Source organism: Carassius carassius, chromosome 41 (assembly GCF_963082965.1).
Source record: "Carassius carassius chromosome 41, fCarCar2.1, whole genome shotgun sequence".
Lineage (NCBI taxonomy): Eukaryota > Metazoa > Chordata > Actinopteri > Cypriniformes > Cyprinidae > Carassius > Carassius carassius.
This window is the reverse complement of record NC_081795.1, coordinates 7,685,832-7,702,502: the sequence shown is the minus strand read 5'-3', so window position 1 is coordinate 7,702,502 and position 16,671 is coordinate 7,685,832. Positions and strand designations below refer to the sequence as shown.

Here is a 16,671-nt window from a genome sequence, read left to right as displayed (position 1 = left end):
AATGCTCATCGTAGCGTAATTGGGCCATAGGAACATAACTAACTAGGCAAAAAAAACTAAAAACAACAAAACTTAATATATTATAATTTTGTCAAGAATTATAAAATATCGTCAGTAAGCTCATAATTTGTACTAAAATAGTCTAGTCTGGCTTTGTCTATTTGTATGTTTCTGCAAGGTCAGCAGACATTGAGGCTCGGGTTTGTTCCGATCAGAGCTCGTGAGCGGAGAATGCATTTCTGAATATCCCGATCCGCTCGCTCATTCCGTGGGGTCTCGCTCAACTCAGAATGGCCTGCTGGTTCCAAAATATGCAAGGAGTCATTTTATTGATTAATAATAAACTGGTGTTTTCTGTGTCGCTGCAAAGATGAAGTTGACAATGCAGACTCGCCATGAACGCCAGAGAGAAATGCACATTTCACATGGATTACATCATCAGAGAGTAGCCCATTTATTTTGGCTTGAATATTTTCGTTTAAAAGAAGACATTTTAAGCTTTCTGTAATATATAGCCTATATTTCTCAAATCTGAGGCACACGCTGAGTTTAGTTCACATGCAATGCAAGTGATCGTGCCGGCGCCTTATTACATTGTCTGCTAGGCTATTTATTCTTCTTATTTATTAAATACGGGCAACTGATTGATAAAACATTGATCAAAATTAAGATACAATTTATACAAAATGAAAATCTTTTAAAAATAGTTGCCGGAGGATCGCAACAAAATTCCTACTCCTGGAGTAGCACAATACTTCTCTCATCTCAAGCCAATGGCTGACAACATACCACCTTATGATGCAAACACTCCCATTCTTCTTCTTTTTGGAAGGGACATACTAAGTGTGCATAAGGTTCAAGAACAGTATAATGGACCTGGTAACCTGCCATATGGTAAGCGTCTTGACTTAGGCTGGGTCATTGTGGGAGAGGTTTGTATGGGAGGAGTACACAAATCCGAGACTGCAAATGTTTTCAGAACAAACATATTGCAAAATGTGTTTTTTTCACACCCTGCTCAAAAGGAATTCAGGTCAAAGAACAGTTTGGTACTCCAAACGATCAATACCAATCCACTCTATCTTGCTGTCCTGTCTCAAGCTATTTTACGGATCACCTGGGAGATAAAGTCTTTCAGAGGACTCCTGAGGATGATAAGCTTTCACTGTCTGTTGAGGATAACATCTTCCTTGAGGTTATGAACAGAGAAATGTACATAGATGAGTCAAACCACTGGGTAGCTCCCTTACCATTCCGTTTACCTCACAGCCCACTGCCGAACAACCGAGACCAGGCATGTCAACCAACATGCAGAAATAGCTCCCCCACTGCAGCCTGATGAAGAATGCTGGTATTTACTAATATTTGGTGTGTACCACCCTCTGAAACATGGGAAGATTAGGGTCGTCTTTGATTCTAGTGTGCAATATGAAGGCGTCTCATTGAATAGCATTCTTCTTCGTGGACCAGATCTAAACAAAAAGCTCCTTGGGGTCTTGATGCACTTTCGTAGGGAGCAGATTGCAGTTACAGCTGATGTAGAACAGATGTTTTACTGCTTCAAGGTCAGGGAAGATCACCAAAACTTTCTGAGGTTTCTGTGGTTCAAGGATAACGATCTCTCCAAAGAAATCACAGAATACCGAATGACAGTTCATGTTTTTGGTAACAGCCCGTCACCAGCTGTGGCAATCTTTGGGATGAGACAAGCAGCTGAGTTTGGAGAAGACGAGCATGGAAGAGAAGCCAAGCACTTTGTCCATAAGAATTTTTATGTGGACGACGGCCTGATCTCTGTATCCAGTGCCGCTGAAGCCATCAGTCTACTGAAAAACACCAAAAACATGTTAGCTGAGTCAAACATCAAGCTTCACAAGATTTCATCAAACAGTCATCAAGTAATGGAAGCATTCCCTCCATCTGAAAGAGCAAATGACCTGAAGGATCTGGATTTGAGTGTCGATCCTCTTCCTCTCCAAAGAAGTTTAGGGTTGAGCTGGAACTTAGAGACTGACTGTTTCACTTTTCAGGTATCTACAGAAGTTAAACCATTCACACGACGGGGCATACTTTCAACGGTTAACAGTCTCTATGATCCTTTGGGACTTGTTGCTCCTGTTACCATGCAGGGTAAGGCTTTAGTAAGAGAGCTGTCATCAGAGCAGTTTGACTGGGACACGCCACTCCCAGCTGATAAAGAAGCCCAGTGGAAAGCATGGACAGATTCATTAGCAGATCTCAAGGAAGTCCAGATTCACAGACCCTATGTTCCAGTCTCCATTTCCTACACTTCCAAGAGAGAGATAATATTTTTTGCTGATGCCTCTACATTAGCCATAGCAGCAGTTGCCTACCTGAGGGTTGTAACTACAGACGGTCAGTGTCACATTGAGTTTGTTATGGCCAAATCAAAGTTGGCACCATACCCTGCTCTCACAGTGCCACGTCTAGAGTTGTGTGCGGCAGTTATTGCTGTCGAGCTGGCAGGACTGATTAAAGAAGAGCTGGATGTGGAACTAACTGCAGTAAAGTTCTACACTGACAGTAGAATCGTTTTAGGATACATCTACAATACTTCCCGGCGATTCTATGTGTATGTTGCTAATCGAGTGGCCCAAATTAGACATTCCACAAAGCCAGAACAGTGGCATCACATTGATTCAGACCTCAATCCGGCAGATCTCAGCACCAGATTCATTCCAGCAGCTATCCTACCTCAGACTAATTGGTTCTATGGTCCAGGATTTCTCCATCAGCCTATTCTCGGGGACACTCCTGAAAATGAATCATTTGAGCTTGTAGAGCCAGAGAAGGATCAGGACATTCGCCCACATGTGGTAACCTTGGCCACGCAGATGACAGAACAGTCTCTGGGATCACACAGATTCGAACGCTTCTCTGAGTGGAGATCTCTTGTAAGAAGTATAGCCATGCTTGGCCATGTTGCAAAATCATTTTCTCAAGACAGAAATACAGGGGATTGCAAAGGCTGGCATTGGTGCAAAAAAATGTCTCCAGTCTGAGTGCACACAAGCAACGACTTCTATTATTAAATGTGTGCAGCAAGAGCACTATAAAGATGAATTCAAGAGTTTGGAGAAAGGTGAAGAAATCTCACAGCGAAGTGCTCTGAAGAGACTATCTCCCTTTGTAGACACCGAAGGACTTATTCGAGTGGGAGGTCGCTTACAATCAGCAGAACTGTCTGAACAGGAAAAACACCCACTAATAATTCCAGCAAGTCAACACGTAGCCACGTTGTTGGTCAGATACTACCATGATCGAGTGGCACATCAAGGACGACATCTAACTGCCGGTGCAGTACGTTCAGCAGGTCTCTGGATTGTAAAAGGAACTAGACTAATCAACCATGTGATTCATCAGTGCGTTTTCTGTAGGAAGTTAAGAGGTAGACTCGAAGAACAGAGAATGTCAGATTTACCTATGGACAGAGTGAAAGTGGATCCTCCATTCACTCATGTGGGTCTGGATGTTTTTGGGCCATGGAACATAATATCACGCCACACTAGGGGTGGCAGTGCTGAAAGTAAAAGATGGGTTGTCATTTTCTCTTGCTTAAGTACAAGGGCTGTCCATTTGGAAGTCATTGAGTCCATGTCAACCTCAAGTTTCATTAATGCCCTCAGACGGTTTTTGGCAGTTCGCGGACCAGTCAAACACTTCAGATGTGACAGAGGAACAAATTTCATCGGAGCCTGTCGAGAACTGAAAATCAATGCAGATGATCCAGAACTAAAAGGTTACTTGCAGGAGCAAGGTTCCGTATGGACATTTAATGCTCCCCACTCTTCTCACATGGGGGGAGCTTGGGAAAGAATGATCCACATAGCACAGCATATTCTGGATGCATTGCTGCTAAAAACCGGCCTTTCCCGTCTTACCCATGAGGTTTTGACTACTCTCATGTCCAAAGTCATGGCAATAATAAATGCTAGACCTTTACTTCCTATTTCTTCTGATCCAGACACATTGGAAGTTCTGTCCCCTGCCATGCTCCTCAATCAAAAGGCTAGTATTGTACCAGCACCACTTGGTGACTTTGACATTAAGGACCTCTACAAGAAAGAATGGCAACAAGTTCAGTGTCTGGCGGATGCTTTTTGGAAAGCTTGGAGGAGAGACTATCTTGCAACATTGCAAGTACGGAGGAAATGGACTGAGAAAAGACGGAACCTCGAGGAAGGTGATGTTGTCTTGCTTAAAGATACCAAAGTGAAACGTAATGAGTGGGCAATTGGACTCATTCTGAAAACCATACCCAGCAGTGATGATAATGTGAGGAAGGTGGAGGTAAAGACAGTTAGAGAAGGATCTGCTAAGGTATACCTAAGGCCTGTCTCTAAAGTAGTACTACTCCTGCCTGGGACGTCACAGTAGGATCAATAATGGTATAATAATTTATTATACCAGGTGGGGAGTGTGCTGTTGATTATGTCTAGCAGTGTTTCTTTTCCGCGCCCTACTGGACATTTAAGGTACTGCACTTTATTTGCAGTTTACTTTCGGTTTCTCTCAGTGAATGCAGTCGGGAAGAATGTTCATACAGTTCCTATGGGCTATTGATTCCATCGTTAAAACCTTGGAAATATATGTCTGTAAGTGCTAAGTTAAGTGTTGTGTAGATTAAAGAAAAGTGTAGATCAGGATTATTGTTGTATTTTGTTATATACAGATATGATTCGCATTATTGGTTCCATACTTTGTTTTAGCATACTGCTAATTTCTCTTCTGTTTGTATAGAATCTCATTTGAATATAATTTCTTGGCATGTACAAAACCGAACTGTAATGTAAGCTGGATGTGTATGTAAAGGTGTACATAATGTTCATACATATTTATTCTTGTTTGTAGTTTTACATAAAAGAAGTGAGAAGAACAATCACCAGTAAAGTCACTAAAGTTACGAAGACTGTTTTCTGGAGTTCTTTTCTGAAAGTGTACGCTATCTGTTTAGCCTTTGCTCAAGCAACGCAATTGGTCAGAACAGAATACCTGGAGTTAGGCATATGCCCAGTATGCTCTGTTCTCGCGCTCCACTTAGGTGCACTGCATCCTGATTGGTTCAGATAACACACTGCGGGAGGTCAGGGCCGCGGAAAATCGTGCTATAAAGCGATTTAGAAATCGCTCACACTCAAATCGCAATTTTATTTCGATTTCGATTAATCGCACAGCCCTAGTTCGTATCACCAAATAGTTGAGATCTCCCAGTCGCCGTGTGACCTCGAAGGGCCCCTGCCTCTTGGCGAGTAATTTTGAACTAGAAGTAGGGAGTAATACAAGAACTTTGTCTCCTGGTGCAAATTGACAAAGTCTAGCCCCCTGTTGTACAGTCGACTCTGCCTGTCCTGGGCCTGTAACAAATTCTCCATTGAAAGCCGCCCCAGTGTGTGGAGTTTTGCTCTCAGGTCCAGGACATACTGAATTTCATTTTTACTAGTTGAAGGTTCTCCTCCCAAGTCTCCCTAAGAACGTCTAGTACCCCCCGGGGCTGACGTCCATAAAGGAGTTTGAAGGGGGAAACCCCCACGGGGGCCTGGGGGGCGAACAAGAGGGGTTCTAGCCACTAATCGCAATTTTTGGAGTCCTCCTGCACAAACTTTCGAATCATGGTTTTCAACGTGCGATTAAAACGTTCTACTAGTCTGTCTGTTTGTGAGTGAAAGATGCTGGTACGAATCGATTTAATGCCCAATAATTCATAAAGTTCGCGAATAGTTCGTGACATAAATGCCGTACCTTGGTCGGTGAAAATCTTTTTCGGGATTCCCACCTGGGAGATTAGTTGAAACAGTGCACCTGCAACACTTTTAGCGGAGATACTGCGGTGCGGCACTGCTTCAGAAAATCGCATTGCATAATCCACCAGGACTAGCGCAAAGTGGTGTCACCATGCTGACCGTGCCGTCCATGCCAATTCGTTTGAAGGGGACCTACATTAAGGTAAGGGGGCACAATGCTGCTTTTGAAGTGGCTGGTGGATTCACCAACTGACATTCATGACAAGACGTGCACCACCTGCGCACGTTCTCGTGAATGCCCAGCCAAAAAAAATGGGTCATTAGGCAGTTTAGTGTAGCCGTTTGTCCTAAATGTCCGGCCATTGGATTACAGTGAGCCGCCTGGAAAAGCATTTCCCGACGGCTCTTGGGTACCAACAACTGAGCTGTATCTTGTTTTGACTGTGCATCTTGGGTCACCCAATACAATTTATCTTTCTGAATCATAAAATAAGGATAGGAGAGTGGTTGTTCAGGATGAAGGACCTGGCCATCAATAGAGCGAACCTGATCAAATGCATGTTTTAACGTCTCATCGTGGGATTGCTCCAGGGGAAAGTCATTGCGCTCGGTGAGGATGATTAGCTCCCTCAGGTTCCGGCTCAGCTTCCCCCACCTGAACCACCGCTACCTTCCTCTTACCCCTTTCTCCCAAAGAGGCATCTGCACATAAATAGCCCAATAACTCATTAAAGGCTTGCCAATTGGTTCCCAAAATTAGCGGATGCCGGAGGTGCTGGTTAACTGCCATCTCTATTCTATGTTTTTGTCCCCTAAATTGAATTTCCATGGGCAATATCGGATAATCCACCACGGGGGACTGTGGCACATCGGGGTCCCGGATCAGCGTCCCCACCTCCATCACAGGACACCGATCGATAAAGTGAGCCGGGTCCCTGCAGCGCCAACAAGCCAGCCCAGACTTTTCCCCCATCCTGGTGGGAGGAAGCTGGTCAAGGGATTGACGTTTAGAGAGTAGCGGGGGAGAAGATGAGGTGAAGGGCTCGTTGGGTAAGCCCCCTCCCCGGGGAGGTGCCCAGAACGATGCTCCTGGTTCTCCTGTTCTCCACCTGGGCGCCGGCCTTGGCACCAGCCCCCCACGGGACCAGGGAAGAGGAACAGGCCTGGAAGATAAATCAGAGGGGAGGGGGGAGAGAGAGAGAGAGGGAAGCAGCCGGAAGGGGGTCGCCGACCCCTGGACACGGCACCATTTGATCCTCCACAAGCTGGATGGCCTGGTCCAGCGACGTCGGGTGGTGGCACTGGACCCATTGCGCAGTCTTCTTTGGGAGCAGCACCACGAACTGCTCCAGTACCACACTGTCGATGATTTCCTTGACGTCGGTTCCCTCAGCCATCAGCCATTTGTGGCATGAGTCGCGGAGCTGTTGTGCCAGGATGAAGGGCAGGCCGGACTCGTCAAGGCTGAGTGACCTGAATCTCTGACAATGCTGTTCTGGGGTCTGGCCGACCCGCTGGAGTATGGCACGTTTGAGGTCTTTGTACACCAGCAGATTCTTGACTGGCAGTTGGTGTGCGGCTACCTGTGCTTCTCCAGACAGCAGAGGGTTGAGCCGCATTGGCCAGTCAGCGGTGGGCCATTCCCGGTCTTCAGCGGACTTCTCAAATAAATCAAGGAATGCTTCCGGGTCATCCTGGGGCCCCATTTTATTAAGTGGAAGGGGCAAAGCCAAGTCTCTGGCTGGCGAGGGAATGGCCCGAACCCCTTGGTTTATCCAGCTCCACAGCAGCTCGTGGTCTTCATGCTGGGCCCTGAGGATCGATTCGAAACGCTGATCTCCTTCCTCTTTTAGGGCCAGCAAGCCCCAATTTTGTTCTTGATGAAGATCGGCGAGCGACTGTATAATGTCCTCCTTTCCTTTCCCGGGTTTCGGCACCAGTGTGGTTAGGTTCAATGTAGGGATGGGTTGAAAGGGAGAAGACATGGATCGGCGTGACTGGGACTCGTGTTTATTTCCTCCAAATAAGTTAATAAAAAAACAAAAAGTGTGCAAGGGCACATTCACATCTCCCAACTACAGCACAGACAGAAATAACGCTTCAAAGCAGTGCTTTTCCCCAATGGCAGCAGCTCACAAGTTCCCAGTCCAACCTATATTGATATTGATCCAAGATGGCTGCCGGGGGGCTTGCCCCGGTACCTGCTCTGCTATTATGTTTTGCACTTTTGTCTGTGTTATATGTGAGGAAAACATCATGCATCACATCATATAGCCGTGAGGAGTTGTTACATATCAGGAGGATTACACCTGACAATTTGGAATTATTTGCCAACATTCCAGAGGATATACTGGATGTAAACAACACTGGATCACCACCATGGGGAAATACATCTAGCACAAAAAGACAGAGAACTGGAGTGGTCTCCAGGTTCAGGAGACGGCCCTACCGGCCCCCACTACCGGCACTGATCTTATCAAACGTGCGATCCCTTAAAAATAAAATGGATGAACTTCTGCTTTTAACACAAACGGACAGGAATTACAGTGACTGCTCGGCCTTCTGCTTTACCGAGACATGGCTGGATCAATCTTGGGTCACCCAATACAATTTATCTTTCTGAATCATAAAATAAGGATAGGAGAGTGGTTGTTCAGGATGAAGGACCTGGCCATCAATAGAGCGAACCTGATCAAATGCATGTTTTAACGTCTCATCGTGGGATTGCTCCAGGGGAAAGTCATTGCGCTCGGTGAGGATGATTAGCTCCCTCAGGTTCCGGCTCAGCTTCCCCCACCTGAACCACCGCTACCTTCCTCTTACCCTTTTCTCCCCAAGAGGCATCTGCACATAAATAGCCCAATAACTCATTAAAGGCTGGCCAATTGGTTCCCAAAATTAGCGGATGCCGGAGGTGCTGGTTAACTGCCATCTCTATTCTATGTTTTTGTCCCCTAAATTGAATTTCCATGGGCAATATCGGATAATCCACCACGGGGGACTGTGGCACATCGGGGTCCCGGATCAGCGTCCCCACCTCCATCACAGGACACCGATCGATAAAGTGAGCCGGGTCCCCGCAGCGCCAACAAGCCAGCCCAGACTTTTCCCCCATCCTGGTGGGAGGAAGCTGGTCAAGGGATTGACGTTTAGAGAGTAGCGGGGGAGAAGATGAGGTGAAGGGCTCGTTGGGTAAGCCCCCTCCCCGGGGAGGTGCCCAGAACGATGCTCCTGGTTCTCCTGTTCCTCACCTTGACGCCGGCCTTGGCACCAGCCCCCCACGGGACCAGGGAAGAGGAACAGGCCTGGAAGATAAATCAGAGGGGAGGGGGAGGGGGGAGAGAGAGAGAGAGAAGCAGCCGGAAGGGGGTCGCCGACCCCTGGACACGGCACCATTTGATCCTCCACAAGCTGGATGGCCTGGTCCAGCGATGTCGGGTGGTGGCACTGGACCCATTGCGCAGTCTTCTTTGGGAGCAGCACCACGAACTGCTCCAGTACCACACTGTCGATGATTTCCTTGACGTCGGTTCCCTCAGCCATCAGCCATTTGTGGCATGAGTCGCGGAGCTGTTGTGCCAGGATGAAGGGCAGGCCGGACTCGTCAAGGCTGAGTGACCTGAATCTCTGACGATGCTGTTCTGGGGTCTGGCCGACCCGCTGGAGTATGGCACGTTTGAGGTCTTTGTACACCAGCAGATTCTTGACTGGCAGTTGGTGTGCGGCTACCTGTGCTTCTCCAGACAGCAGAGGGTTGAGCCGCATTGGCCAGTCAGCGGTGGGCCATTCCCGGTCTTCAGCGGACTTCTCAAATAAATCAAGGAATGCTTCCGGGTCATCCTGGGGCCCCATTTTATTAAGTGGAAGGGGCAAAGCCAAGTCTCTGGCTGGCGAGGGAACGGCCCGAACCCCTTGGTTTATCCAGCTCCACAGCAGCTCGTGGTCTTCATGCTGGGCCCTGAGGATCGATTCGAAACGCTGATATCCTTCCTCTTTTAGGGCCAGCAAGCCCCAATGCTGTTCTTGATGAAGATCGGCGAGCGACTGTATAATGTCCTCCTTTCCTTTCCCGGGTTTCGGCACCAGTGTGGTTAGGTTCAATGTAGGGATGGGTTGAAAGGGAGAAGACATGGATCGGCGTGACTGGGACTCGTGTTTATTTCCTCCAAATAAATTAATAAAAAAACAAAAAGTGTGCAAGGGCACATTCACATCTCCCAACTACAGCACAGACAGAAATAACGCTTCAAAGCAGTGCTTTTCCCCAATGGCAGCAGCTCACAAGTTCCCAGTCCAACCTATATTGATATTGATCCAAGATGGCTGCCGGGAGGCTTGCCCCGGTACCTGCTCTGCTATTATGTTTTGCACTTTTGTCTGTGTTATATGTGAGGAAAACATCATGCATCACATCATATAGTCGTGAGGAGTTGTTACATATCAGGAGGATTACACCTGACAATTTGGAATTATTTGCCAACATTCCAGAGGATATACTGGATGTAAACAACACTGGATCACCACCATGGGGAAATACATCTAGCACAAAAAGACGGAGAACTGGAGTGGTACTGATCTTATCAAACGTGCGATCCCTTAAAAATAAAATGTATGAACTTCTGCTTTTAACACAAACGGCCAGGAATTACAGTGACTGCTCGGCCTTCTGCTTTACCGAGACATGGCTGGATCAATCGGTTCCTGACGAGGCGGTAACCCCCCCTGGCTTCACTATCTTCAGAGCCGACAGGTCAGTCAAACTATCCCTCAAATCTAAAGGAGGGGGTATTTCTCTCATGGTAAATCAGCGCTGGTGTAACAATTCAACAATCCTTCATCGTCATTGTTCTCCCGATCTTGAATTCATCAGTTTGAAATGCAGACCATATTACCTCCCGTGAGAATTTGCCTCAATTATACTAATTGGTGTTTACATTCCACCACAAGCTAATGCTAACACAGCCATTAGCGATCTCTCCCAACACATCTCGTCTGTTGAAAACTCCAACCCTGATAAGTCTGTCGTCGTGTTAGGTGATTTTAACCACACAAACCTGTCATCTGAACTCCCAAACTACAAGCAACAAGTCACTTGCCACAGCAGAGATAGCAAAATACTGGATCACTGCTATATCTCTGTTTCAGATGCTTACCGGGCATTCCCGAGGGCTCCACTGGGGAGGTCTGACCATGCTGTGTTGCTCCTCATTCCGAAGTACAGACAAAAGCTTAAATCCGTTAAGAAAACATCCAAATCTGTCAGGTCCTGGTCCATAGATGCCATTGAAACGCTTCAAGGGTGTTTCGAATGCACAAACTGGGACATATTCAGTGCAGCCTCTGACTCCCTCGACGAACTCACTGATACTGTGACATCATACATAAAGTTCTGCGAGGAAATATGCATCCCCACCAAGACAGTGACATTCTATGGCAATAAAAAACCATGGTTCTCCAAAGACTTACATCTCCTACGCAAAGAAAAGAACTGTGCATACAAAAGTGGAGACAAGAGTCAATACAGAATTGCCAAATATAAACTACGAGCTGCTATAAGGAGAGCAAAGCAGAGTTATGGAACGAAACTGGAACAACAATTTTCATCAAGCAGCTCAAGATCAATATGGAAAAATCTCAAGGACATGACAGACTACAAAAAATGCCCCAACTCCCCCCTTAGCAGTGATCCAAATCTCCCAGACATATTAAATAACTTTTATGCAAGATTTGAAAAACCTACCTCACCAGTCATTCCCCCCGACCCCATATCAACACCACCCTTCTGCATCCAGGAGGATGAGGTGAGAATTACATTTAAGAGGCTTAAGATCAGGAAAGCAGCAGGACCGGATGGGATCAGTCCTGTTTTGCTTAGCCATTGTGCAGCTCAATTGGCGCCTGTTTTTTCCACCATTTTTAACATCTCATTAAGCCAATGTACAGTCCCACAAAGCTTTAAATGCTCCGTCATTATTCCTGTGCCAAAGTCCTCAAAGATCACCTGCCTCAATGACTTCAGACCAGTTGCCCTAACATCTGTGGTAATGAAAGCATTTGAACGGATTATTCTGGCATACCTGAAATCCTGCACTTCCTTGAAGATGGACTCATATCAATTCGCCTACCAAGCCAACCGGTCCGTTGAGGATGCAATCACCATAGCACTCCACCATACCTTGCAACATCTGGAATCACCAAACACCTATACACGCATCCTGTTCATAGACTTTAGTTCCGCTTTTAACACTATTAACCCATTTAAACTCTTTACCACACTCTTGGACATGAACATTGACCCAGCCATATGCCACTGGATAAGGAGCTTCCTGCGGAATAGAACACAGAGGGTGAAAGTTAATAACATAACCTCAGACCCTCTCACCCTCAGTACAGGAGCTCCTCAGGGCTGTGTTCTCTCCCCTTGGCTTTTTTCCCTTTATACATCATACTTTAGATCCATGGACACTTCAGTGAAAATAATAAAGTATGCGGATGACACAACCATTGTAGGCCTCATCTCAGACAATGATGAAACACAGTACCGCATGGTGGTGGACCAAGCTGTAAATTGGTGTTCGAACAATGACCTCCAGCTCAACACAGCCAAAACCCAGGAACTCATTGTTGACTTTAGACGTAGGCCATTTCCTAAAACACCAATACAAATAAATGGCAATTCAATCACCATCACTGACTCCTTTAAATTCCTAGGAACACATATTAGCAATAACCTGAAGTGGACAACTAACATTAATCAAATCATTGCAAAGGCTCAACAAAGACTTTACTTCCTCAGACAGCTTAAAAAATACCGGATCAAACATCAGCTCTTTGTTCTGTTCTATTCCGCTATCATCGAGTCCATCATTACATCATCAATAACAGTATGGTATGGTAGCACAGACAGCCAAACAAAGAAAAAACTACAGCAGACTGTCAACAAAGCATCCAAGATCATAGGGAAACCACTGCCTTCAGTCGATTCCCTTTATACATATCAGACTGTCTATATCTATCTATCTATCTATCTATCTATCTATCTATCTATCTATCTATCTATCTATCTATCTATCTATCTATCTAACTCTCTCTCAACTTTCCTTCAGTCCCACTGGCTTTTATTGGTCTCTCCATTCTAATCACTGCAATCAGGGACAGGTGTTCTTCATCTGCTCTTGATTTACTTACCGCCCGGCCCCGTCCTCTCACTCCTGCTACAGACTTCGCAGAACCACGCCCCCCTTGCCACACAGGGCTTGACTAAACAGTGTACATTATAACTTTTAATCTAAGTGTGTACACGTGAAATTTCATTGTATCCACACGATTACTTTTTATTTCTTTACATAAAACCATTATGTATATTCTTTTTGCATTTTTCATGCAATCTAATGAGAATGGAGTGGGCCTGTTCAAATACCCACACTAGCGATCTTGTCTACTTAAGAGAGCATGCATGCAACAGGAACTGTGTCATTGATTATAACGTGAGTTTTTGCAAAAATGTAGAAATCAAATTATTAATAGACTCACGCTGATCTTGAATCAACTGATCACTATTAGCTTCATGTTTGATGTAGAAATGCTTCAGTAGCTCTGTCCTAATTCAGGCGCTGCATTCTATGAAGGGGTTGTACTCCTGTGATGCATTCAGCCTTGGAAAGGATCAAAGGATGCAGATCCTGAACTGGGACACCACTGTCGTGTTAGTTATGCACTGAGACAGATTGCAGAATATCATAAGATGGACATCATCTAAATAGGGAGGGAATACTGATCATGTAATATAAGTGAAGTATCTGAAGCCTATCATCTTCATAACAGCGATCTCGAATGTGAAATCGCAGGGAGATAGCGCTGAAAACCACTAATGCCCATTAGATGGTATAATTTAGTGGAAAATGAGTAGAATTGATGATTTGGTCTTAACTTCTAAATATGGAGTAACTATCTAAATATACCTTGACATTCACAAAGTGGAGTAATTTTTGAGAGAAAAGGACACAATTAAGCCTTCCTCTAAAGCTAAATCAGTGGCCAGAACATTTACATAAGCAAAGTAGTATTACATCATTTGTCTGAAGGCTCTCAAGAGATGAATCAGAAGATATATTTGGATTCAATGACGCAAATGCCCAATGATCTTCGCGACATAAGAGAATAAGGATGAGCCTTTTCAGCTGAGTAATATTCAAAGTAGCTCACAAGTGTTCAGACATTCACAGTCATCTTTTGCTCTGGCTCTAAAACTTTATCTATACAGGTTTGTGATTGAAATATTATGCAGAAATAATTTCAGCATTTGAAAATAGTTGTTAAAAGATTAAGATGACAATTTTGTGACTTGCCTAAACTTTAAGTCTTCATGGTAATTTCTGTTTACTGATTTTTTTTAAAAAACATCGAACACAAAGCTGCCATGAGTACTTTAAATGAAAGTTTTGTTCAGAATATGTCTATTGTTCGCCCTGAATACTTTTTCATTATTGGACTTTCAGGTGTACCGTACAGCCGTTTTTACTATATCTTTTTATGTATCACATATTTTATTGCTGTGATTGGGAACTCTATAGTGCTTCTCATTATTGCTCTTCAACGAAGCCTGCACAGTCCAAAGTACATTGGTGTGTTTAATTTGGCATTGGCTGATATTGGTGAAACTAATGCACTGATTCCTAACATGATGAAAACTTTTTTTTCTGACTCACAGTACATCTCCTACAATGCTTGTTTGGCAAACATGTTTTTTGTGAACTTCTTTATTACTTTGCAAAGTGTCACTCTTGTTGTTCTGGCGCTTGATCGCTTCATTGCAATTTGCCTGCCATTGAGATATCATGCCCTACTAAATAATACTGTCATGTCTTTAGTGTTTTTACTAGTATGGGCATTTAACACTTCTCTCGTGGCCCTGTCAACGTCTTTGATGACCCGACTTTCAATCTGTAAATCTAATGTGGTGCAGAATTTTTTTTGTGACTATGGACCAGTGTTGAGGTTGGCATGCAACGACAATAGCATCAATGTGTTTATTAATAACCTCATTGCTGCTTTGTTCCTTGTAGCACCATTATGCATTATAGTCCTGTCATATATGGGCATTTTTTTTGCCTTAAGTAAAATTACAACTTGGGAAGCACGTTTAAAAGCACTGAAGACCTGTGTTTCCCACCTTTTGTTGGTCGGAATATACTTTCTTCCTACAATATGCCTTTTTATTGCTTCAGCAATTACTTCTCTGACTCCCAATGCCAGAGTCATCAGCATATCTCTTTCATTTACTCTTCCACCAATGTTAAATCCTATTATTTATGTTTTAAACACAGCTGAAATCAGAGTCTTAATTCGAAAAGTGCTTAAAAACAGAATTATGCCAATTAGAAAGAGCATTTCAAAATGACTGTAATGATTGTTTGTGTTCTTCCATCATTAGCAGTTAAATTACCTATATGAAAAATTCTATATATTTTTAGATTCATTATGTGGAAAATAAAAGTGTATGAGCAGAAAATAGTTAAATTCACTCTGCTTCACTACTAACATGAACGTGCATTTAAGACATAATGTGTGTTGGTGAACACCAGTGATATGCAGTTTATTGATTCATGATTGAATGCATCTGATTTTAAGAGGTGTATATACTGTGTTCTAAATTACTGACCCGAAGTTAAAACAACAAAATAGAAAATTGTGCAAGATATATGAATGTTTTTTTTTTTTTTTTGTGAGCAGTCAGTATTATGCTTATATATTTAATGCTACCCTAGGTTTTCATACACCCATATGTTGTTAACTGTCATGTTTGTTCATATCATGTTCATATAATTAAAATAATGCAAACCAAGGATCCATTTTCACATAAGTATGCTTGAGATCTGCTCATAAGGTTTTTTTTATTGTCTTTCTGTTACGATGTCTCAACTTGTTATTTCTGTATTTGCTGTAATAAAGAATAAAATCTAAACATGAAATAAGACATCAGTTTATTGATGCTTAACCCTCTGAGGTCTAAGGGGGTTCTGGGGGCCTGGAGAAGTTTTGACATGCCTTGTGATTTTTTCAGTTGCTTATAAACATGTCTGAAAACAATGTATTCAGCACAAACTGGGATGCAATAATATGTAAATAGCATGTATGTACATGATTGTGTTTTTTAGAAAAACAACATTTATGCATAGTTAGAGAAAAGCAAATATTTTTAAGTCACTGAAATAAGGTCATAAAACACATACAGACATTTGTTCACAAGGCGTCAAACCTGGAGCTTGTAGCCTAGAATCTTTGCTTCAAAATGATAAAATCATCTTGTTTACTCTCTTACAGAAAACAATAGATTGATCTAACTTTTCTACGACACTTTTTGTTTCGAAAGGCCATATGCGAGTAGGTGTGATTGACCATGAATATTAGTATGATTTACACCTGAGAAGACAAAGGCCTGCATAATGATCTGCATAATGAGCCTTTCACTTAGTTGTGCGACTGAGAGGGAAGAGTTACAAGAAAGAATGTGAGGACAAAATAAATATATAATTTTATATTTTTATGTTTGCAGTTTATGTAGAATAAATGTAATTATCCCACAAAATAACTTGAGATTCACTTGCGAGTGCAGTTAAATAGTTATTTATATATAATATATATATATATAATTATTATTATTAATGTTAAAAAGAGCTTTGAATATTTATATATATATTTTTTTTTTTGATGAATTGAAAGAACAGCATTGTTTGTAACAGGATTATTGTATTTATCATCACTTGTGTGCTAAATAAAAGTTTTAATTTCTATATATACTGGCGAATCCCAGAATCCGCTGTAGGGCCTTACGGGAATCTGGACTTGGCCAATCTATCACAGCCTTAACCTTGAAGAGACGATGTAACCTACAAAAGAAACAGATTGT

The 16,671-nt window shown here is 43.4% G+C and overlaps 2 protein-coding genes across 2 annotated transcripts; both read left to right on the top strand.

The window, feature by feature from the left end:
- The first annotated feature begins 1,333 nt into the window (after positions 1-1,333).
- LOC132123550 (uncharacterized) lies at positions 1,334-5,006 on the top strand. The gene is made up of 2 exons (XM_059534242.1): positions 1,334-4,616; positions 4,873-5,006. Exon 1 carries the CDS (start codon positions 1,500-1,502, stop codon positions 3,021-3,023), a length of 1,524 nt encoding a protein of 507 aa, XP_059390225.1. The 5' UTR covers positions 1,334-1,499; the 3' UTR covers positions 3,024-4,616; positions 4,873-5,006.
- A 9,157-nt stretch (positions 5,007-14,163) lies between these two features.
- LOC132123214 (olfactory receptor 1E16-like) lies at positions 14,164-15,162 on the top strand. Its single transcript, XM_059533787.1, has one exon. It carries the CDS (start codon positions 14,182-14,184, stop codon positions 15,160-15,162), a length of 981 nt encoding a protein of 326 aa, XP_059389770.1. The 5' UTR covers positions 14,164-14,181.
- Positions 15,163-16,671: the final 1,509 nt, after the last annotated feature.